At 38.9% G+C, this 26,005-nt stretch overlaps 1 protein-coding gene across 1 annotated transcript; it reads right to left on the reverse strand.

Annotated features, from left to right (window-relative positions):
- Window positions 1–10,153: 10,153 nt before the first annotated feature.
- LOC123959168 lies at window positions 10,154–24,094 on the reverse strand. Its single transcript, XM_046033092.1, has 5 exons — window positions 23,832–24,094; window positions 14,991–15,058; window positions 14,156–14,240; window positions 13,574–13,625; window positions 10,154–11,891 (listed from the first exon to the last, which is right to left on the reverse strand). The coding sequence occupies exons 1-5, from the start codon at window positions 24,092–24,094 to the stop codon at window positions 11,700–11,702; spliced, it is 660 nt and encodes a 219-aa protein (XP_045889048.1). The 3' UTR covers window positions 10,154–11,699.
- Window positions 24,095–26,005: the final 1,911 nt, after the last annotated feature.

The raw sequence follows: 26,005 nt of genomic DNA on the forward strand, positions 1-26,005 counted from the left end.
TAATATTTGTATATTGTGACTCCACTGTACACATTGTGAGCATAACTGCACTTATCTGTATAAAACACTATATTTCTGCACTTCTAGTTAGATTCTAACTTAATTTCATTAGCTCTGTGTAATGACAATAAAGCTGAATTGAATCTAATCTAAATGTACTACATTTGCATTACAACAGTTGAAGTGGAAACAAGTCATATGACTGGACACAACGAGTGGCTCTCTGGTGCCTTTTCTGCAGTTTTCTTTTCCCTGTTAGGAAGAGTGTGTGTTATTGCAGTATGTCATTCACTATCTAATTAGGTTGTACACTAACATGATCACTGTACAGTTCAACTTCATTAAGGATAATCTCTGTGCAGACACTGCTGGACACAGCAGGCCCCTCCCTCTGCCCTCCCTCCTGTCATTGATTGGTGGAGTGATTTGCAACATGTAATCCAATGCTCTGTGACAGGTTGTAACTGAGGTTAAAGATGGCAATTTAATTATGTGTCAGAGGTCACATTAAAGGCTGACCCTTGACCCATTGCCACATGACTGATTATTGGCAACCTTGTGTTATTGTTTCAACTGATCAAAATAACAGACTAATACGAGTGCAGAATAGCAGGCAATTGATCCAGGACCAATGGTTTGGGGTTTCTGAAATGAGAATTTAAGCATCCTCTCATGTCCAGCTTCTGTTGGTTGATTTCCTAGTACTGGTTTGGAAATGTGCAGCCGTTTTGGTCAATTGTGTACATTATTCAGTAACATAAATCCTGTCATGTACTATTGACACACAGTCAGAAAGCTGGTGAGGCTACAGTGTCATTATTAGGTCCTAATAAAGCGAAAACAAAACCACATTTGCAGTTCTAATCCCCACAATAGAGTAGTGCATATTTATTTAAGACTGTAAATGGACTGTACTTGTAGAGAGCAACTGGTCAGAACAGAAACTGTCATTCACACACCGACTGAATTGGGAGCAATTTGGGGTTCAGTATCTTGCCCAAGGACACTTTGACATGCAGAATGGAGGAGCTGGGGAATTGAACCCCCAATCTTCCAATTAACAGGCAAACTGCTCTACCTCCTGAGCCACAACTGCCCAATTGTAAAATTGTAATAAATATAGAATCAACAAACTCAAAATGATGCGCGTTTGCAACAGTTACATGCCTTTAAATTTAACTCCTGAACTGGACTCCTGTGTCAATACTCATCTTGAATCATGCTGAAGTCATGTTGAGCTTTTAGATAATCAATGAATCATTGGAATTTATACACCTTAGAACTAGCAAGCAAGAATAGCACTAAAGGAAGAGTTTGACAGTTTGGGAAACAAGCTTATTTGCTCTCTGTTATGTGCGAGACTATTTCTTGGTCAGGAGCAGAAATACTGAAGCAATAACCAACAATGAAGTGTTCTTTCTGCACTTCTGTTTTTGTACAGATAAAACAAACAAGATATAATGTGTTCATCTGTGAGCTAAAGGTGCTCAGAGTTTTTTTTCAGAGGATTTTGTTATGTTTGGACAGAGCCATGCCGAGCTGTTTCTCCGATTCTAGTTTTTATGCAAAGCTAAGCATCAGAGCCAGAGTAAATAAGCGAAAAATAGCCTTAGATTTCCCCAAAATGTTCCTTTAAGCTTACATTTACTGTACATGTTTTTACCCAAGTGGAAAATTATCTACACAAGACTCTTTTTAGTACCATATCCAAAAATAACAGTTTGAAGATGGGTCAAATTGCTAAAAGCCTGGCAGGTTAGGTTTGTTTTAATGAGAAGTTGAACAATGGAATGCAAAGTAAGAATATAGTTAAGGCAAGTGATTATATTTGATCTGTACGTAATAACAAATGACTCTTTGAACCAAGCCTTCACCAAGGGAATGTACATTCACATCATATCCAGGGTTTATATATTTATACATATACAGTATATACACTGACCTCCAAGTGCTTTGTTTTCACTATAAACACTTTTTGTTTTTTTTTAATAAGAGGAATGTAACTATGACTTGTTTATGATACTGTGAATGAGTACAAAGTTGTTCTGTTGTGTCATTAGGCCCCTGGGTACATACACCAACTACCATTTCTATGGCCAGCCACATATGCAAATGATAGGGCAATTGTAGATATACAAATATGTACCCATGGTCCACGCGCCCTAATGGCCTCCCTCCTTCTGGCTAGCTCAATGGCTCATTTAGATATCTGCTTGGTTTATTATGTGAATAAGTCACGCCCGGCTTGTTACAACCCTCTAGGTTCCTGTTTCTGCTGTGTAGCTGAGATGTGTGGTGCTCAATTAGGCTGCCTGGCTAGCAGAGTTAACCCTTTGCGCAAGATAAGCTGTTTTTTTCTCAGCCAGATGGGGTTGGTATACAGTATGGTGGTTCCAGGCAGGGATCAAAAGATCAATCCTAATACAGTGCTACCAAGCTGACCTCTCAGATGTAATAAAGGTGCCATCTTTTACCCTTGGGGCCTATTCAGAGCCTCCAACCGCATGAACAAACCCGGTATCTTTAAATTAGCTGACTTGCTTGCCCTGCAGGTAATTGCATTAGTTTATCAATGTTCAACACAATTTATTACTTACTCAAGCACTAGTAGGATCCCGGTGTTAATGTTCTCTGTGAGGAGACAGGAAAACAACGTCTTTGTGTGGGAATATGTGTGTACATGCATGTGTGTCTCTTTGCAAATGAAGAAAAGTAAACACAATGACACCAAGAAGTGAATTAAAATTTTTATTGCCAGTGGTAGGTTTTATCTATACAGGTCTAGTCTAAATGATGATGAAAGTCTTATGTGTGCATATTTGGATCAAATTATAACCTTACTTTTAACTGTACATCCATATTGCAATATGCAAATTATTTATTGGTGCCTTTGAGGTGTCAGATGAACTCTTCCTTCTCTTTTTATGTCTATCTCAGCCCTTCTCCACTCCCTGTCATTGGTCATTATAGCTCTTGCACTTGTTTTAAAACTTTATGACAGCAGACTTATTTGCCTTAATAGGTGCTTAAATCAGATTGTCTTTCATTACACTAAAAACAATATTACTGTCTGTACTTTTCAATGCAGTTCTCTGGCCAGAGGCTGCTGCGTGCCTCCCTCACATCTGTATGCATTATGGATCTGTCTGAGGTAATAAACAGACCCTGCTCTTATTCCTGCTTCCTGGTATCATTATTCCTTGCCCCTCAGATGGATTATAGCCCACTGTGCAACGTGTAGATGAGTGGCGCTCCTCTGATTGCCTTATGGCCATCAGGCGTTTGCATATTTACTGCCCATGAATCATGGTGCACAGAAAACCCACAGCAACATATTCCTATCCTCCTCCCTCCTCCACTTTTTACCCTCTACTCTGTTTTACACTTTCTCTGTCATTGACTCTCTCATTCTCACTTCTTTTCCTTCAGCTTTCTCTCACTGCTTTTCCACTCTTCTTTCTAGTGCCTTGATCCTGCTCTATGCATTCCCAGCTGCTTAATTAAAGCATGTATTATTAATACTGCTATATCTTTGTCCATCCTTCTTCCCTGTTCATATGACTGCTACATTAAGTGTAAATTGTTTCGCTGTAATTCCCTTTTAATGTCCCTGTTATAATCAGTGTTTCTGGTGTGCGGACGCAAGGGAGGGGAGAAAAATAGAGAGAGAAGGCGACCGAGATCATAGGCTTTTACTGTAACTTACTGTTTGATGTGTGGCTTGCATACTACAGGCCTGTAATTAGGTCTGTTTTACAAGTCAAATGTATATGGCGCCAATCTGCAAAATATGAGCTTAATAAAAGAAAGTTGTCTGATGTGGCTGGGTATGGTGTGTCTCTGCTAAGCCCCAGGGAAAGAGTAGCGCACTTCAGTGCCTCGTTTAATAACAGCTACCCATTGTCCTGTGAAAACTGAACATAACCCTGACTTAAAGACCTGCATGATTTGTAACAATCTGAGATCCAATTTGACATTTTTTTTACTAAGAAATGTTAATATCTCACTTTTGGATTTAACAGGACATATGTCTTTTTTTTTTTTTGAAAGGGTCAGTTTACAAAAAATTTAAAAAACAAAATTATTGTTACCTGAAGTGGTATCTACATAATAGTTTTAATTTTTATTTGCCCTTAGAGATCTAGATTTCTGTTTCCACTTGACTACAGTGGTGTTGGAATTTAATTAAATTGATTTTGCACAGCAAACACACTGGAAGTGAATGTAGTTTCATTTGTGGTTCACACTGTTATGTTCACCTGTAGAGCCGACACTAGAGTTGGGGGTTTTGGGCCCAAATGTACACACCCTTGACGGCGGGATAATTGATTGAGATTTTATTAACAAACTGGGTGAATCTTACAAGTGAGGTTGGTAGGCAGTCCAAAAAAAGTACAGTGATCCAAATTATGAAACTGTTGAGAAGTCCATGAGTCAAAAACAGAAAATTAAATCCACACATCCATAGGGAAACTCAGGGAATGAGCCAAAGACCAGAGACAAGAAACAAGAAACGGGAAACACTGGTAGTAGCCATATACTGTGGAGAACAATGAACACACAACTAACAAAAGGAAGACAACCACTATATATGAGTGTTGAGGATAATAAGGCACAGGTGAAGACAATCAGGAGAATGAGACAGGTACACAGGAAGTAAAATAAGATGACACTGGAGGCAGACGACTACAAAGTAAAACAGGAAACATGAAACACACAGCCACCACACCAGACCACCGACATACAGCGCTAAAAATTATATTTAAATAACACTAAAATTCAACAGACATGCTACTAGCTCTGTGAGGCTGTGCAAATAAAATTTACAGAGGATGAATCCCCATGGTTTTACTGATCCTTTGACTTTTCATCTTGTGCCACCATGAGCTTAACATTTGTGGTTTTGAGTGAAATATCTCAACAACCACTGTAAATTTGACACACTCATTCAGGTTCCCCTCAGGTTAGTGATCTAAAAGTTTCATCTAGTGCTGTCATCAGGTCAAAATTTCAGCACTTTGGTCAACCTGGCTGTTTTTAAATGTGCTTTACAAATAAAATTGGATTGGTTTGCAAACATTTCAATTAAACTAAATACCTGAATTACTAAAAACATTCCCAACAGCCTCAGATTTAATGTGTTTAGTGCTAATCAGCAAATGCTAGCATTCTAAATTAAGAACACAGTAAACATTATACCTGTTTAACATGAGCATGTTAGCATTATCAATGCGAGCATGTTAACATGTTGACATTTAACTCTACTGATGTACCTATGTACAGCCTCACAGAGCTGCTAGCAAGGCTGTCGATTTGAGTCTTTTTTAAATATCATTTTTAGCGCTGTGAGCACTTACATTGTATTGGACTGGTGGCAGAAATCTCAGAGACATAGCCTATCTCAAAACTGGTATTAGAATGGCTAAAGTCAGAAGTAGTGTATGCTTTTTAGTAAATTGGGTGATCAGAAGTGTCATCAAACCCTATAGAGAGTTTGCAAATGAAGCACTGAGCAATATGTATTATTAGCTCATGCAATATCTGTCCCCTGCCAATGGCCCTTTCCTCTACCCTCTAACCATCATGTCTAATCAAATGGTGTTGATGCTTTACCATTTCAGTCACAGAGCGCTTGGTCTACCACCATTATTGATTCGAGAAGGCCAATTGGCTGGGAGGGTGCTGTAAACTGGGCGATTTAAAACCTACATTCTTCATTGTCACACAATGGGTGCAGAATGAGATCATAAGAGGCCGAATGAGCGCAGTGGCAATAAATAAAGGGAACGAAATATGGTCTGGCAGACAGGCAGAGGCTGTCGATAGAATTGGCGTCTCTGATGTCCTCAAAGTGATTATCAGGGCAGTGATGATTAGCTGTAGTGTAAGGTACTGAAAAAGTGTGGTGCATGGATATTTCCTCCTTGTATCTGGGCTCTGTCTTTGGTGAGAGAGATGCTGTACATGAGTAATGGCACACCTGTCATGTCACATAGAGGCCGGCCTGCTCCGTGTAGTGAGTAGGTAACAGAGAAAGAGTGTGAGGACCCAGTAATATCGTAAAACAGTGTTTAAATATTTTAATTTCATTTATCAGAGGGGCCCCTCCCATGCACTCCATTACCCTGACAACCATCCTTCATCAGCTGAATGAGTGCATTATTCATTAACACTAATTATTTTCACATAACGTCTGCCCCGATATATTTAACCTCCACATTACACCCGGGATAATGGCCTTGTAAAATTGAATTGCGAGAAAGAAGTGGAGTTGGAAAGCTCATTTAAAGAACATAAGAGGGAGGAAAAAGGAATGAGGGAAGTGCAGGAGGGGTTTTTTGAGCAGCTGGAGTGGGGGGTTGACAGGAAGAGTGTTAAGCACTTTGGGACACTGAGCCCCAGAAGTGACAGGACATTTGTTCCTGTCTCATTTGCATGCTAAGAGAAGAGCCTGGTGGTTCTCTGTTGGGATGAAGAGATACCTAAATGCCCTGTGGGTTGAAGGTGCCCTCCAGCCACGGAGTTAAGATTAGCTCTCCCTGACCTGACACATGACCTCAACCATTAATATAAAAACACATGACCTGGGACAGCAGGGACAGAGATCAGATGAGTCTTTGCCTTTTTCACCTTGCGATGCTTTCCTACCTCTTCATCTCTACTTGGACCTCAATTGTCTCCTTCCTCCATTTGGTCGTCCTCCTCTTCCTTTTGCTACTTACCTACAGATACCCCGCTGATGATTAAAATGGGGTTGAATCACCTACTCAGGCCTCTGCTCATACTCCTTTCCCCTGCTGGGAAGTGCTAACAAACGTAAAAACAAACTGAGGACCAAGGAAGGCTTTATTATATTCATGAAACTGACATTCACCAGCATGCAAAATTTAGACTTAAACAGGGCTTGCTTCAACTCTTGCTTTGTCTCTGCTTTCTTCTTTACAAGAGTTGTGACCCCGTGCCAATAGCCGTAAGCCAAACTCTCACCCATGCACAAATAAACAAGATAGGGATTACACAAACATACGCATGCTGAAATAAACATTTACACACACTCGCATGCAACAGTTCTTAGGCACCAGTTAAGCTGACAAAACTGCAAATGTTATGTTGCAAAACATCTTAGCTGTACAGTGAGCTTTGAGGAATCAATTAGCTGCAGTGATTTCCATATATTTTGAGTAAAATATATTTGGTAACACTTTCCCCTCTAATTTAGCATTAATAAACACTATTTAATAAATGTTTTATAACACACTATAATGTGTTTATTAATTTATATGTCAGTTCCTCCTGTGGGCACCCTTAAGTGGAGGCTGGTGTATAAAGCAACATGTCAGATAATGATTGACAATATAGTAAAACGCAGTTGTCATAACAAAAAACATAAAATATGTCTTAATAGGAAATATTTTTTATCTAAGTGTTTGATAAATACTGTACATCAATAAATACCGGTCTTTACAAAGATTGATCATAAATAAATAAAGCTTAATTAGGTATACTGTCATATGTATATCATTTCTGAATATGAATGCAAAAGAATTTATTTTAAATGCCCATAATTAATTCCTAAAGTGCAAGGTCTCCAAATTGCTTTGTTTTTCTGACCAAATGTCCAAAACCCAAAGATGTTTACTATATTATACACAAGAAAAAAGCAAAATCCCAAAACAAATCCTTCCTTTTGAAAAGATGGAACAATTAAAAGTTTGTTATTTTTTGCTGAATTATGTGGCCAATTATTTTGCTAATAATTTCAGCTAATTTCTGAAAATAAATTCATTACCTCTCAGTAGCATACAGCACATTGTAACATTGTTAAGTCTCTATTTTTCCCTGTGACATTTTTTGTGTGTTTCTTTCTATGATATCCTGAGTAATGTTGCGAACAGTGACCATGCTCCTCTCCAGGCTATGTGAGTGTGAATTTGAGTGTACTGCTTTGTATGCTTGATGCCGGGTAATTGCAGTTCATTTCAACTGGGAAAAATATTATTCTCACGCCTTTCTGTGTTACGCCCAGAAGGCAGTGCTCTCTATGTGTAAAGTATCTGTCTCTCTGACATTTAGATTTGCCTTTTAAAGATGACATTTTTCACAACTGACATTTCTTCATATGTTTTCTAGAGGCGACAAAATTATTCTTTTACATCCCAGTCAGAGTGTTTATATAAGTGTGTAATTTATCCAACCTTAAGTTGTTTGGTTGTTTTGTTTTCCTCAGTTGTTGATGTTATTTCATGATAAAATGAAGTCACTAAAATTGTTATCATTGTCTGTTACTGACATCAGTGTGTGATAGTTGTACCTTTACTCACATTGCCTAAAGAATCCATGCATTTTTATATTAAATGCTGCAATTTTGCGTTTAAAATCAAAATATCAGGTGAGTCTGTGCATGAGTTACCATTTCTTGGCTGTGATGGCAGTGGTTGAGGCAGGGCTCATCTGCAGAAAAAAAGCACATTTGCACATTTGTCATATAAGTGTGATTTATATTTGGCACAAATAACCTATATGGCAACAGCTTGATAGGTTTGGAATGGAGCTGATTATTTTTTGGTATCTGACAGGGGGTTAATGGGGTACTGAATGCACAGCTATCGAGTGGACATACTCATCTTTGAATGACTCTGTTGAATCACTGGAAATTTCCAATTACTGCACTCTGGTGCCTCGCAATGACCCTTTATCCATTCTGAAAATGAGCATGCTGTCCCTAAATAATTTCCTCAACTAAGATGGCACAACGCATTATGAAATATTCAGAATTAATTTTTCCCTGCTCCATCTGATGTTGGAAACATTACATGATAATCCAAAATGCCGTTCATTTCGGGTTCTTTGGGAATCTGAGTTCTCTTCATATTAAAATGGTAAATATGTTGGTGAAATGGGATGAAGCCAGCTTTTGGGATTGTTTTTAAGGGATTATGGATGACAATCTTGTTTTACCATTCTTTTTCACAAGGCAGATATATATTCAGGGTTAAATGAGATTCTATAGCCTTATTCATTGGTGGGTACTGCTGGACAGACTTACAATCATACAGTACATAAAAGAAAACAAGAGATAAAACATTTATTACAAAAAGTGCAGAACTACCTAGACACATAAACTTTCCTCCGAAGTGGCTGTAATCTTCTGAGAATGGCAGGTTTATGTAAAAAAAAAACAACAGCACCCCATTACACTGTAATTTCAGATATGGTATAATAATAATAGAACAGTAGGCCTATTAGAAACCAAAAGGTTTGGGATGGTGTTGGATTATGGCTTTCTGGCCAGAAATGTGGGGTTACAGTTCACTGAATGTGCAGTTCACAGCTATGCTCAGAAGCGGCATGTGTCAGATATATTGGCATTTTAAAGGTAAACAGAAAGGGACTGTTATGTTTGAGACAGAAGGCCATTTGGCCAACATGGTCATTGCCCATCTGTGTGAGCATACAGTGGTCCACAAATGAGGATAATTAGATTATCGGCACATGCATTTACATTGAATTGTGTGCCATAAAGTGTGTGCTTCACATTTCCTGTGTAGCTGCTGCCATATACTTGTAGAAGTTTATAATGTATAATACAATTTAGACTGCACTATCTCATTGTAAGATATTTAAGAAAGTGGGCCATAAAAAAAGCCTTAGCCACTGGCTTTAAAACCAATAAAGTTAAATGGAGCCGCTGACATTTTTAGTATTGCATTATTGTAAGTCACCCCTCCAACTGCATGTGTGTGTGCAGTAGACGAGGTAGAGAGTGTCAAAACAGTTGTCAGTCACTGTGACAGAGCTCTCAGCAAGATGACGTTAATGACGCTCTTGTTAAAATGTGAAGCCCGAGTGATAACAGTGCCGAGCTTAAAGGCCAAAGCTGTCACAGCAGAGGAGACCACAAAGCAGAGTTGCGCAGTGTGGGGAGAGGAGTGTGGGAGGCTGCTGGAGTTCACAGATACAAAACACAACACCAACTTGCACAGGTGAGCCATGTTGTATCTGTCAATCTATATATATATCTATAGTGTCTATAAAAAATTATCCATCCCTCTTGGAAGTTTTCATTTTTTAATGAAAATAAATTACAACACTGAGTCAAAGTGGATATAATGTGGCTTTTCTAGCACTGATCAACAAAGAAAAGATTCTTAAAGTCAAAGTGAAAATACATCTCTACAAAGTGATTTAATTTGATTATAAATATAAAATACAAAACATGTTTGCATAAGTATTTACCCCCTTTAATAATAAACATGTTAATAAATCATCACTGGTGCTGCCAGTTGGTTTTAAAAGCCACGTCATTAGTTAAGTGGGGATCACCTGTGTGTAGTCAATGGGTTTCACTCGATTGTAGTTTAAATACACCAATGGGGAAGATACATTTTTAAGTGAGTTAGTACATTGGAAAAACCAACACCATGTAGAAAAGGAGAGTACTCCATGTCACTGATCATCCCTTGCAGTTAAATCAGAGATTGAGAAATAGAAAGAGCGTGGCACAGCTGTAAATCTACCGCGTGCAGGCCGTCCTCAAAAACTGAGTGAGTGTGCAAGGAGACTAGTGAGGTAGGTCACCAGCAGACCTACAACAGTTCTGAAGGAGTTACAAGCTTTAGATGTTGACATTGGAGAGACTGAGCTTTATGGGAGAGTGGCAAAGACTACAGTTAACCAGAAGGCATGTGAGAGACTGTGAAGTTAGCTGGAAGAAAGTTCAATGCGCTCTCTCTCTCTCTCTCTCTCTCTCTCTATATCTATCTATATGTCTACATTACATAAAATTAATAGATGTGGTAAAATACGTCTATTATGGGAGGATGTGGCCAGTTTTCAGTGTACTGCACACCTCAGTCAGTTGTTAACGTTAATGTCATTTCTCTCTAAAAAAAAGACATTTTTGTCAGTGTAATCAAGCCCTGATGCCCCTCATTTTCTCAACACCATTTTGTGATGAATTCCCATCTGCAAAGTATTTCCGAATACTTTGCCCAAGGAGGTGTAATTTAAATAATATCAGTCACCATGCTGCTGCCAGAATAAGAATTATGTCCGCACTAATATCTCATCTGACACGCACCAGAGGAAAGACTTTCCTCCTGAATAACAAAAATGCAATAATTCAGCCAATGTTATTATCAACCTAATTATAATGGGAAATATCATTGAGTCCCCTTTTCCTGCTTGAATTCAGAACAAATTAGCAAAATGATCAGTTATGTTAATCTTGTTCAGGATGGTTGACTATCATTCATTTAAAGACCACAACAGAGATGTTTAATGGGTTGGAATTACCAGAGAAATTGGGTAAAATGAGGCCACAAACTAAAACGCATACTGAACAATACCTTCTCCCTGGTCTCACTTAAAGGTCACATGAACCATATAAATATTAAACATTCATATCAAATTTACCATAGTATGCAAACTAACCACACACCAAGAGTCATCCCATTTTCCAGACATATTTTCATAATTATATCACTATAACAAATTTAATGAGAGCAATCAGCACTGAACATTTTTGCCTCCAAGGAAGCAGAGGTCCCAGTCAGTCACAGAGGTACTTCTTGGTCATTCTCTATTAATTTGCAGAGTGTGTTCTCCGAGTTTCAGGGTCCTGGCACTGTCATTCCCCAATGACTCCTACCTCCAAGCCCGCCACACGAGGGGGACCCTAATTAGACTCTCATGTGTATTTAATGGACTTGCTGCCTTTGGTCCTGTGAGAGAGCGCCTGATGCTACAACCTCTGTACAAAGGTCCCTTTGGAGAGGAACTGGGTGTGTAAAGTGTATGTGTGTGTGTCCAAATCTAAAGCCAAACTGCAGCAGCCCAATTTTTCGTGCCATCTGGCTTTGTCCATTCTTGGGATCCAGGCCTTTCTGAGTCTGAAAAGTACACACAAGCAAACAAAAACATACATTTCATTGTTATCCTTCACACATTTCCTTTTATTTTTTCCCCCTTAAAATATTGGTTTCCTTTTCTTCTAAACTTATTAAAAGTACTGGGTAGTAGCTCCTTCCCTTGCCACAAACTGGGATTTCACATTTAATAAAAGTGACATTTGCTAATATTATGCCATGCATATAGTTTGGTTTTATTTGTCCTGGACAAATAAAACTATTTACATGGCTAAATCTCTCTAAGTGAGAAAGTATGTGTGAATATGTAAAATCTGCTCATATATCTACCAAGTACCTAGAACAGAAACACTATCACAGTTCTGATTCTGTACATGGAGGAGTGGTTGCTTTACTCTTGTACATTTGAATGCACTTTCAGAAGCAGCCTATTCTAATGAGGACAGACATCTCGACCTCACAATACGGGGCTGTGATGAATGTGACCCCTGTGGTAAGACCTTGCCCCCAACCCCACCAGGACACATAAAACAGTAGCACAGCCCCTGTTAAAGGGCTGCACAGGAACATAAATTGGCCCTGCCGCTTCTTAACTGTCCAATTTGCATGGCCCCTACACAAAGAGGCTAACGATGTTTTACAAGACAAACATGCACGAACACATCCTACAAAAACACGAACATTCATGCAGGTAGACGATAAGGTGGTGCTTACTTATTACAAATGCTATACATGCTTGTATTTTTGTGGAAAGTACACAGTATGCTTTTGTTAACACATGAATAAAATGTAAGTCTCTCTGATGTGACTATTTTGATGTGACTAAACTGTGAAACTACAAACACAAACTGCGTCAAAAACAGACAAAAAGATAAAAATCTTTGAGAGAAAAGCAATTTTTTTTTTTTTAAAGTGAGTGAAAAAGAAAACAAAGACAGAAAATAGAGGAGCAAGACTGCCGATGGGAAAAGGCAAGATGAAGAGGGTGGTGAGATGGGAGTCTGGGTAGTTTTATCTGGTGGGCAGGGAGATGTTGGCGGGAGGATCTGTCTCTGTTAGAGAGAACATGGCCCTGTTATTAAAGCCATTCATCACTGGCTGAATATTCTCCCTTTAATAGGCTCTGTCGTTAATTAACCAACTTTGTCAAGATAAGGAGTCAGGGGCTCTCTGTTTTCTCGGCCTGTGCACAGACAGGCTCACACACACACACACACACACACACACACACACACACACACACACACACACACCCATTTAACTGAACACATCTTCAGGTGATGGGACACATTTTCACAGATGCAGAGGCAGGAGACAGCATGCACAAACATCAAAAGAAGCATTCTCTTTCTTCCTCTGTTGTTCCCAATTTCCAAAAAGTAAGGGGTTCACATGCAACAACAGCAACACCTGTACAACATAATGCAATCCATTACAAAAGTCCTGCAAGAAACACTACCTTCAAGAAGCTTATCATGTTCTGTTTTTGCAAAGACTGTCAGCGAGGCATTGATTCAACTGTTGTAAGTTTGCAGGCCATAGCTTGTGAATGGAGTTGTATTGGATTGCATTAAATTGCAGAAATTCCAAACCATCCACGCTCCTCCTAAATGTATCTACAGTGGGATTGAAACAATCAGTCAATTAATCGCTCATTTAGAAATAGCTGTATTCAAGAACTGTATTTAGGTACAAACTTGACGTACTTGTACTTTGATTGAGCATTTCCATTGTACGCTACTTTGTACTTCTTCTTCACTACAGTTCAGAGGGAAATATAAGATTAGATACATTTTTATAACTACAAGACAGCATAAAAAGTTCAAATTTGTTCTGTCTCAACCAACTACAACAGTAAAACACTTACACACAAATGCATTAATAATAGTATTTTTAAATTACAGTATTCAGTAAAGGATTTTTCTATAATAGAAAATTGAATATTTTGGGGTTTTCAACAGTTGATTGGACAAACGGGACATTTGAGGATGTCTCTTTGGGCTCTGGGAAACCGTGATGGGCATTTTTCATTCTTTTCTGACATTTTATAGACCAAACAATTAATGAATTAAACAATTAATCAAGAAAATTAAAATTAGTCTGCTCTTAATGTGTCTTCAGGCAGTTTTATCAGTGGGACTATGATGCTATAGGACCACAACTTCCTCCTCCTCCTTCATTTTATCCCTCATCAGAACTCTTTTGTGATCCTTTTATAATTCGCCACTTAGCTATGGAACTGTGGCTGTAAAGCATTTACAGGTGTACTCGACAGGACATGCCACCACCTTTTGTTTGGCAAGTAGTTTGTCTGTGAAAGGGACAAGACAAATTGGCTGGGAGGGCATCTGGTGGCCTCGAAGCTGTTACTGCCTGAGAGAGAGAGAGAGAGAGAGAGAGAGAGAGAGAGAGAGAGAGAGAGAGAGAGAGAGAGAGAAGGAAGAAAGAGGTTCAGAGACTATCAGCAACAATAAGGATCGTACCAGAAGGATTTGCTACAAGGGCTGTAAAGTTTACAGTCTGAGGAAACTGATCTGGAAATGGATAAAGCAGCTCTGACAAATATGATGATAAGAGACTCAGAGAGGGCTGTGTAATAGGGACCTATTTTTCGCACACTACTGATTAAGAACTGGCTAAGTGTCTGTGGAGATTCCCATGTGCACAATGCAGCACAGGCAGAGTTTAGTATGCGTCCCAGTAGGGTTTCCTTTAGTACCCAGTCATTTACATTGTAGTTATCTGAAGATAGAAGGAATGCAAGGCAGCGTGACAGTCGCTCCATTGATCCCTTTGGCCTGATTAGCTCACCAGTGTACCATCAACGCAAACTAATCAGATACATTGACTATGGAATACTTTTTAACGCTTCCCCAGGCAATAATACGATTTTTCACAAGTCAAATTACTAGTGAGTTATCTGTCTAGATGTGATCCCAGACATTTGGGATTCTAACATTTCCTCTGAGATGTCAGTGAGAGTCAATAGCTCGATTTCAAACTCAACTGTTTAGCAGACAATACAGTAATGACAGTAAAAGGCAATTTAAATTACTGAAGCGTTGTCATAATTTCTGCATGCCTAGTTTTGTCACACTAATAGTGATTGCAGGTGTTACTCACTACTGTTATGTGGCTTCACTACACTCCCTGCTACTTTCCCTTTTGTCCAGAAGAGGTTGCTGTGTTCCCTGCATACAACAGGAGGTGGCTGGTCATGACAGATCCTAAAGACTTCTTTCCATGAGACAGAGAGGGAATGACAAGGGAACGTGGGGTGTAAAATCAGTGGAACTGAAGATCCACTGAAAGAAGCTTCTCTACTTATTGCACTCCTTAAACAGAATAAACAGTTAACACACACACAGAAAATGTCCAGATAAAACATTATTATGATAATAAAAGCAAATTACAAACCAAATACATATTGTAATGTCTGTACTATAATTGCAGGCTATTTGGTGCCTGGGCGGCAAATTCTCTGCCTGAAAAGGATCTAAATGATAGACCATATTTTTGTTGATAGTAGTCAGCCTGCAGGGCCTCAGCACTGAACACCCACTAATTGATTATTGATGTCATTTTCATCATTGACAGTAGGGGGCAGGATCCATACATTGATTTGACTTCCATTATGTGCGGGCCAAGTAATTGTAATCTGTGATGCCCATTAACGTACATTTAACACAATGACACAGCTGTGGAGAATAATATTTTGCTTGTTGACACACATGTTTATTTGCCTGGACTGTCGATTTAGTTCCAAAGAACTGCTCTGACAGTACAATACATGACTTCTGAAAGTGATTTAAAGGGAAAAAGAGCTTGGCTTACATCTTCAGAGGTAAATATTCTGTATCCCATTTACACCAATATCTAAACAAGCCCCACGACAGAGTCTAAACAGCTGTCGAGATATGAGTCTCTCTCTGATACCTGTGTTCCCGTGATGCCGGTGATCAAACGCTATGATAGCGTAACATCCCTTCCTGTCTCTCATAGCCTTAGGCTAAATATCAGCAGAGCGCCTTGCAGCTGGCAAACGTTCTCATGAAAAAGTTAAAATGTCTCGATTAATATCTGACTACTCTGCTTTTTTTGTCACTTATCTATGTCTCTGCTTTAGCTGCTTCTCCATCTTGTGATTTCCGCTGGATATATCCACCTTGGTAGTGTTACCGTATCAGCAGGGAAAGGATTCGACCAAGACTTGATTCAGCAGTACTAAAGAATCCATAGTTGTTTGATTAGTGTGCTTTGTATTTATGATGCTTTGAACAATACATGAGTTTTGATGGCATTTGTGGTGGTAAAGAAATCTAAAAATGCTTATATCCTAGAGCAGAATGATTTAAATAAAGTAGATGCTTAATATTTTGTCACTTTGTCTTTACAATATGTGGCCACCAACTAATAAATGGCAGCAATAAGGTGAAATCACTGCCATCATGGCCTAAACCTGTATTTTGTTCCACCAGGAAATGACTTGTATCCCCCTTAAAACACAGCAGTATCTTGAATTTTTCTAAATAAATGGATAGACTATTTAGCGATCATTGTCTATGTATGAACATAATTTGTCTAGTAAAATATGTTTTGGATTCTGTGCTATCCCATTAATCATCTCAGGACTCATCTCCGGATTTATTTTGCGACCTCATATGATGGTCTCGACCCACAGGTTGGGAACAACTGCCCTAGATGGTGTCCATCAGTAGCGTTTCGCCTTTTCGACAGTCTCATCCATCCATCAGCTTTTAACCAGGCCTCATGCATGATGCCGTGTGACTTAAAAGCCTGGCTCGTCAGACCAAATTAGCCAACGCCTAATCAGACAAGTCCCCTCACAAGGACACAAAGTGGATTGTAGCAGTAAAGACCATCTTTGGGGTTGACTCAGCAGAGAAACACAAAGACTTAACTAGCAGACGAGGACCCCATGTGTTGTGATCATAAGTGCAAAAACCCTGAACAATATGAAAAATGTTTGATGCTCTGATGCATGTGAGCTCGTTTAACAAAAAATTAGACTTACTTGTAAATACATATTAGATCCATATTATAAACTACCTCTTATTCTTCAAATAATCGTCTCTCGCTAAAGTTCTGCTCCTCTTGTGTCTCTGTTTCCACATCTGTTCAATAGCCCCCCAGTTAATCATTTCTGTAGTGTTGCCTTTTTACTGGACCTCTGAGACCCAAACCCTGGTGTACCTGTTTGGGGTTTGATTAACACTGCATTATAGTACACACTATAGCACAAACCCAGTGGAGGGGGCTTAAAATGGTTATGCACTGAAGCTAATGTAGCCTGGGGTACAGGACAGATGGAGAAGTGATAAATGGGGAAGAGGGATGTTTGTGAGTCAATTCTTGTTGGCTTCATTGTGCAAAAATTGGTCTGACGTGGAGACAGTGAGTTGGAGGTGGTGTTTTTCAGGGTGGTGTAATCTAAAAGCACTTCAGAGGACAGGAGGGGAGAGGACAGGACACCAGATAGAAGAGGACGAGACAGGAGGAGGCAGAACAGCAGTACAACAGCCATGTCTCCTCACTCTGTCAGTCCCTGCACACTAAAATATTGAAAAGCTTTTGTTTTGCCTAGTTAAACATGCACTGATGTGACACAAACTGTGAACAATGCCATTTCACACACACGGGAATCCTCTCTTTTTATAATTCATGATGGAGTGACAACTGCAGCCATGCCCCACAGTTTGCTCTCAACATAATACAGCTGGTACATACATACTTTAAAAAACACATTTAGCTCAGTAAACACTTAACGTGTGTGTTGTACTTGTCAATTATAATGATTTCAAACTGAATTTTCAGGAACAAATGAGCAAATGAAAGGACTGAGGTTGTTTGTCTCCTTCAGTCGGGCAGGTGAGAGAAGATTTTTTTGCCCTGACTGCTTCTCTGTAACACCATATGCCTAAATATGGAATTTAATGAATTGGAAAATTTGAAAAAAGATGACGGTAAACCCTATTATATCTTTCTTTTCCCCTGCAGTGGCACTTTTCTTGCTGAAAAGGGACAGCACTGCACTGTGGTAATATGAAACTCAGTTAGATGCAAGTGCAGATGTTTTTTGAACATATAGTCCAGTCTCCAGTTCTAATTGGACCAGTCACACAAAGTACTTTAAAGAAACATTTTGAAAGGTAATCTGAGAAGAAGAGGAAGAAGAAGTTTTAAGAAGTTATTACAGAGGCTCCAAAGTACAATTATCTATTGCTATCTGACATCAGTCCCATTTGTTACAATACTCCCCTTCCTCAGCTACAGCCAACTGACGCTCCATCCAGAAAACACTTAAGAACAATAATTTATGTTTACGTCACCTGGAGGAGGGCAACAAAGTTCGTTACTACCTTGAGGCCTAAAAGAAGTATAAATGCTTGGTGTTTATAACTTCTTTTCACAAGACATGGGACAAAATAAAACAGTAAGTGACTGATCTTATGAAAATGTTTCCCAAAAGTTAAACAGTAAATCTGAGGTGTTATATTGGCTGCTATTGCAGATACAGAATGTTGGTGTAAAGGTCAGGCTGATATGGAACAACAAACTGCAGTACAGAAATGCCAAAGATATGTTTGAGGTAGTTTAGAAGCATTCTTGCAATTACGTTATTTACTCACTGCATGTCTTGATCACATTTTTTAAGAACTAAATTTAAAAAATCCTTATATTTCTGTAAAACATGAATCTGAAAATGACGTATTCTTAATACAGGCAGTGTCTCTTGATGACATCAGAGATTCAGTTGTTATCTCTTCATATCCTCATCTACTGAAGAAGAACATGTAGATTCTGAGATTCAGTGATAAAAGAGACTAGTACAATGGATACAATATACACACAGTCAAAGTCACAGCTCACCTGTGAAACAAATAATGTCACACGTCAAGTGAAGAAAGAGAAAATCACACAATCAGGCCTTGGCCCGAGTTAAATCCAGTCTGTTGGCTCCCTGAGCCCTACAGACACAGAGACAAGGATTCACCATTATACACGCGGATTATCCTACAGCATAAAGCATTAGTCATAAGGACCAACACACACACACACAGACACACACACACACACACACACACACACACACACACAGAAGGCCTGGTATGTTGTAAGCATGAGTTATACATCTCTCTAGAGGATTAACATTTTTTTGCTTTCCTTTTCCTACCATCAAATTTTTTCCTCTTTGAAAAAATCAACAAGAATCTGAGGATTAAACTAATACAAGGAAAGAAGTGTTTTTACCATCAAAACACTTGATCAGTCAGCAGAATTCTTTTAAATGATCTGCATCAAAGACATATGAGCAGGAGTAACATTGAGTGTTAGATGGATGCAATTTTAGCCTGTCATGGAAACCTCTATGTATCTTTTTTCTGTCTGCATGTGTAAATGTAACCAAAACCTTTTTTGTCATTCAGGTAACAACATACAATGAATCCCATCTAAATAACTCCACTTTTGAAAATGTCTAACTTTAGAGCGTTACACTATGCTGTGACAAAAAAATAACCAATACATATTTGTAAAAGGTTCACGGTGAAATACTCTAAGTCACTCATGATGAATAACTTATTTCATCATCACCTTGGGGAACCTAATTTCTACTGACATTCAACGAACATGTTTTCAGAAGATGTGGAGGTTTGGGGTCAGCAATTTAAACTGTAGCAGTGCATGTTGTGTGAGTGTGTGTGTGTTCACACGCTTGTGTCGGGTGTATGTGTGTTTGTGTGAGTGTGATTGTCTTAGATAAAACAAACCCCACATACAACAGCCCAGGGACACTCCAACCATAATTGTGCAGGTGGCATTTTAGAAATACTCACACAACAGGGGTCAGTATCTCTTCAGGTCACTGAGAATGACATCATCAAACTACTATTAACTCTGCAAACAATCCTAGCCCTGCCGCGTCTGTATTGACAATGGATTCCTTCAAAACAAACAGCAGGCTCCGGGCTTTGCCCTCAATCTAAAACCATAACCTCAGAGTGAATAACAGAGAAATGTCCATCTAAGCAGGAAGGGACGACACTGAGGAGAGGAGAACTAACAATGGCACTGCAAACAAATCTGAGCAACCACTTCCCCCTCACCTCAAAGCCCTCCCTGTTCCACCTGGTAGGCATTCACTCTTGTACTATACCTGTCTGCCAGAGTCTCTCTCTCTTTCTCACACACACATGCAAACAAATGCAAAGCATCATGTGCAGAGCAATGATGTGTGTGCAATGGTGGGACAAACCATGCAGACAGACCATAAAGTGCCGTGTTTCTTTATATCTTATTCAGACATGCTGTATCTCATCTGATTGATTGTATTTCTACACACGGAATGCGTTTTGCACCATGCTTTGTGAATATGACCTATACAGCATGCCCTTGTTTTAAGATGTGAGCTCACGAGGGCAAGGTGTGCTCTGACATACAAACATGACGAAAGCGTCCAGAGGCAGTTCACTATTTTTCTGTAATAATAGCTAACAGCCATGCAGTTAAATAATTAATGTAGTCTATCCAATACAAAGTGGATGGCAAGCAGACTACACTCCACTGCTCTCCGTCGACAGACACAATGTGCATGACTGTGCTTGGTTTTGTTTGTTTGTAGTATTAGCGCTTGGCCTATTACTACATGGTCATGATAATGTAATAATACTGATAATAATAATATAACCTTGGATGTGAAAAAGACAGTACACAAGACAATAAACATCAGATTAAAAAAGGCACTGTTAAAGCAGTGCAAAGTTAAGTCACGAAGGAGCTCACATCTTCTTTTTTTGCAACAGGACTGGTTAATTTAATGAGGTAAAATTCACCTTGATATTAAAATATCTATTTCAAGAGAGACCTGGCCAAGAAGGCAGCATTAAAACATTGTTAAAACAATAAATACCAACAACATAAACATGCTACAAGAGTAAAGAGAATCTTCACAAGAGAAACATCACAAAAATCTGCTATTTTGGAAATTTTGATTTGCTAGTTTTGACAAGTCAGTAATATTGAAAAGCATATATTTATTTCAGACTTATACAATTTGTTTTGTATCTAAAGTATTGCTGCATTTAAATACAGATTTTAATTGACAGGCCCACTTAGTCCAGAAGAATATGTTCTGTGACATAACCTTTGTGGAGGCCAAAGTGTTAATGAAAAAGGTAAAAATTGATCTTAATGAGTGAACCAAATCTTAATGATTCATCGCCTTGACTTGCCCTCTCATTGAGCACACGTTGTTTTTCCCTGCCGTTTTTACAAGAAACAATCTTATTTGGCATTACGGTGCAATAAACGCACAGAAGCATATCGGAGGTTATGGAAGGAGCAGTCACATGATCAATACCCTCCAGACCCTCCCCTCCTTGCCCCTTCCACCACTTTTCTTCCTTTCTCCTCTCACCACCTTTCCTCCCAATCAATTAACTTCCCCAAGTAAACAGATCTGTCCCCACGCTCCCTGCTCCCTGCTGTAACCGGATATTCCTTCTCCTCCTCCTCCTCCTCCACCTCCTGCTTCTCCTCCTTGTCCCAGCCAAGTCAGAGAGAGACACCAGATACCTGGCAGAACATTACTGCTAGCTCTCTTCCAGTGTGTGCTGAGGTAAAACAGCTAAATAAAGACCAATGACATCATCTGTATACTCTTCATCCTCATCCCCATCACTGACATGACCTCTGAATGGGTCGTACATGTAGCAATCTGTGTAAAAATTACCCGGCTATCTCCTCATGAACACTTGAATGGCATTGTTGTAGCGCTATTAGGAAATTAATATCCCTGATTTGTCAACTTTTCTAAATCAAGAAGTCCCTTTGGCTTTTGTCCATGAATTTGTCAGTGCATTCACTAGATTTTGAAGTGTTTTCAAATTTTTCTTGACACACACGTACATGAGCATAAACCTGAGCTTATCTTAAGGTACACATGGAAATCCCCAGAACTACAGTTACAAAGTGTTAATCTACAGCCACATTCTAAATTCCTGGCCTTTTCACTGAAGAAGATGAATATTCTTTGCATATTTTGTTCATAATACTATAAAATAGTTTCACTCACACAACTACAGCACTGATAATGCCACATCAATATACACTTCTAACATTTTAAAAACAGGGCTTTTTCTGGTAATATAGTACTTTTTCACTGTGCTACTGTTTCTCCAGTAAAGGATCTGAATACCTCTTCCACCCCTGGTCCTCAGCTCACACTGTAGTAGCTATTTATGAATGGACAGATGTATTCATAATCACAGCACAGATTCACAGACCAGACTTCTACTTTTTTATTTAGAACTCCATCTGGGAAGCCAGACTGCCCAGACAATGCTGCAAATGTGTCCTGTTTGTTTATTAATGAAACATGTTCTCACTCTGCTCATAAGTGTTGAGACCTGATCAGATGCCAACAATATTGACACTAGATTGTTTTTTACTAAAATTGCAAGTATGTAAAATGTTGAGAGTGAGGATGCTCTGAGAAAATTTCACAACAATATACTGCACAGTGTTTTGCAAATGAACCCACCTTCCCATTATCTGCCCGCTCAATAAACTAGGTGACTACAACAGAAATTCCCATGAGTCCTTGAACATAAAATTGTTCATTCTTGTAACACTGGCCCCTGAGAGTCGAGATGCAGGAAGCCAATCTATATCTCCAGTGACCCTCAAGAAACATGTCGTTATGCTTGCTAATCAGATTTAGAGACAACAAGTGAAAGGATGGCCTCTCTGGGCCGTTTGCTTTCACAAATGGATCTGGTTAATATGGGAGATTAATAGACTACTATCTAATCTTCCCTGTGATTGAAGCTATGATCTGGTTACAGAGAAACATGATGAATGTTGAGGCAGTGGCACATGAGAATCATGTTAACCCTTTCAAGGGAAAATGCAAGGTTGCTTTGCAAGTTATTGACTGTTAAAAGACAATGCAGAGCAGCAATCACAGTAATGAAGATGTCTGCAATGCTGTTGGTTTATTAGAAGCAGTATGCAAAATGGCTTCTTTCAGCTCCCAGCTGTGTCAAATTAGAATCTAAACTAATTCTCAGAGGTTGTAATAGCTTGCCTGTGCATTTTGTCCCATTCAGTGGGCACTTTTTTTTATAACATCTTGTTCTCTGGAGAGGCAGATAAATATAAAATGTAGTTTCATTAGAAAAAGTCTTTTGGATTCTCTGTTTTGTGTCTATGTGACCATTTTAAATATTCTACTGTACCTACATCTTATCTGCAACAGTTAGCATAGAATGCATATTGGTTGGGAACAAAAAAAAGAAACTTTCAAAATGTTTATGTATATGATCATAAAATTAGCAGTGGTTACTTTTTAATGCAGTCTCTCTTATAGTCTACTATGTGTCACTCAACAGACAGACTCAAGGTCAGTACTTAACAGTGTCTGTACAAACTGTGCCTGCGATGTCCTTGAGAGACATCCAGGAGTACCTGCATTGATCAATACTTGTTGAGACAAGAACAATGCCAGCTGTTAACCGGAAATCATATAGTACATCTACTTCTTCAAAACGTATCTGGTGGAGATTTTTATGCCTAAGGTCCACTTATTAAAAAATGTCCTTTGCATTCAGTCACATTTCATGACCCATATTTTTGTTTTTGTTTAAACTACTATTTCCAAGTTCAATAGCGAACCTTCAAGCTCAACTATATGGTTCACTTTTGGGGAAAAAAGGGCTGCCAATGGCGCTCAGTCAGAGATGTTCTTTTGCAGTACATTCTGCTGTTTAAAAAAAAACTCATGGGGGTTAGGGGGTTGGGGGTAACAGCGCCAGTGTAAGAGCTGGTGTAAATCACAGAGAAAAGCTGTCGTCCCAGATAGGACCTTGTTAGTCGCTACAGAACCATAATGACTGATGCCTCACAGGCAAACTAATTATCAGGTACTTAACAGTCCGAACCTACAATACATCTGCCACAGGCCAAGGAGGGATGTGAGGCACATGACCACCTCCTTCATCTCCTCTTCTCTTTCTCTTCTTACTTCTATATCTTGTTCGTTCTCCCTCTCTCTCTCTCTCTGCACGTCCTTTTCTTTTTGCTTTCCCTGTTTCCTTTCTGCTCTTCTGTTTCTCTCCCCCTTCTCTCTGTTCTCTTAGGGAACCAGCTGGGAAACTGGCCTTGGGAAACAAGCTAGAAGCATATAACCATATGCTAGATATTTTCATGGAAGGTGTGTGTGTGTGTGTGTGTGTGTGTGTGTGTGTGTAACAAGCAATCAGGGGGAGGGGTGTGACTTCTTCTTGAAATGTACTATAGTGTAATAGCTAAGTAGGACATTTATCTGGCAGTGGATTGTCTTCCCCCTGTTGTGCTTGTGTGTGAGTTCCTGAGTTCCTTCTCTATCCCACAGCTAAATGCCTAGAACATAGAATTTCTGTTGCTTTCAAACACACACACACACACGCACACACACACACACACACACTTACATTGCAAACTGTACAGATAGACTGCTGAGAGGAAGCTACTAGAGACACTGACACAGCTTGCTCATTAGACAGTTTCTTCTTGGATTGAGGCCAAATATCTGCAGGTCATAAACTCACTGATGTAACAGGCAATGTAACTCAGTGATCTAGTGAAGTGTTCAAAAGCTACACATCTCTTTTTAGGATTGTCTTTCATCAGTAGTGATTATACTCATTTTGCATTTTGTTTATGCTATAGGTTTTTATTATTTAAATTTCTTTATGCATTTTATAATTAATCTTGGTATTTTATTTATTTGTCTCTATGTGAAGCACTTTGTCCTTTGTTTTCATAAGTGCTCTATAAATAAAGTTATTTTTCTTCTTATTATTGTTATTTTTATTATTTAATGCAGCTACAAGGACATGATCCCTCACTGGCTTCCCACTAGTAAAAACTGTCAGTTGTGTTTGTTTGATAGCATGAAACAAACAGAGTTTGAATCTCTGTCTATGCTCTGATGTACCCCTCATTTTCTACTTTATGAATTAAAACTTTTGTAAAGCAGTATTGTTTTAAAGGAATAGGACACAGGAAATGGACATTTTGGGAAATACGCTAATTCGATTTCTTGCAGAGAGATAGATGAGAGGATCGATACCACTCTCATTTTGATCCATTAATTATGAAGCTACAGCCAGACATTTAGCTTAGTCTGGCCCATACCTACCCATAAAATGTTTTTATATTTCAATATTGTAAACAAGGTGTAACTTGTTGCTAGCAAGAAGATGAATTAGTGTATCTTCCAAAATGCTGAACTATTACTATTAAATGAATATTTCTATTAACCAGTTTTCAATGGCAATTACTCAAACAAGCTTTTCAGAATTTACAATGTCACTTTTTTATACTTCCACATACAGATAGTTACACACATTCTTTATCATCAGTATTTCCTGTATAATATATAACTCTTGAGAAAACTGGAGTGATTTTTGTGACATTTTAGGGCACATCTTTTGACCTCTTTCTGACTCCACTCCACCCCTTCACATGCACACGTTTTTACCCCCTCAGGGTGAGAGTAAAGGGGCTGGCTCCATCTCTCATTAACCTACTGGTTGCATAAATCAAAGTGCAGACCAGAGAGGAGAACCTCAGCCTCAGCCATTCAGATAAGAAGAACACCCTACAACCGCTCATAGCCTACAGCCCAGTGATGTATAGATCTGCAGAGGCTAATAGCAAAGTATTGACAGGGAAATGGTGTGCTTATCCTGCTCCTGCATGCTGGGGAGAGACCCCCAAAGCAGATGGGACACACTTTAGGGAGAGAGAACGAGGAGGAGGGTGAAAGGATGAGGTAGAACTGTACTGGGACAAATTAGAGTGTTTATTGCTTTTTTTCAGCGAATCTGTCTCTGAGTCTACAAACACACAACAATAGATTTCTGTTAACCCTATGTTTAAATGGCTGTATTTTTGTCTATATTAGTGCTTATTTTCTACTTGTTCTAACTGGAGTGAATATCTACATTCATTTTAAAAGTAAAAATATTTTGATATGTTTTCATAAACATTGTACGTCTTACATTTTATCCCCCCCCAAAAGTTTGAGAGTTGTAGAGGTCCTCAAAAGTGTAGATTCATTAAAAATAGTATGT

This window comes from Micropterus dolomieu, linkage group LG20 (assembly GCF_021292245.1).
Source record: "Micropterus dolomieu isolate WLL.071019.BEF.003 ecotype Adirondacks linkage group LG20, ASM2129224v1, whole genome shotgun sequence".
In the NCBI taxonomy this organism is placed as follows: domain Eukaryota; kingdom Metazoa; phylum Chordata; class Actinopteri; order Centrarchiformes; family Centrarchidae; genus Micropterus; species Micropterus dolomieu.

Coding starts and splice junctions, on each gene's coding strand:
- LOC123959168 (XM_046033092.1), bottom strand. CDS start 24,094: ATGAAAATATCTAGCATATGGTTATATGCTTCTAGCTTGTTTCCCAAG. Junction 15,059..23,831: donor TGGCCTGTGGCAGATGTATT/GTAGGTTCGGAC, acceptor TGTTGTATGCAG/GGAACACAGCAACCTCTTCT. Junction 13,626..14,155: donor AACTACTTGCCAAACAAAAG/GTGGTGGCATGT, acceptor TCTGAACTGTAG/TGAAGAAGAAGTACAAAGTA.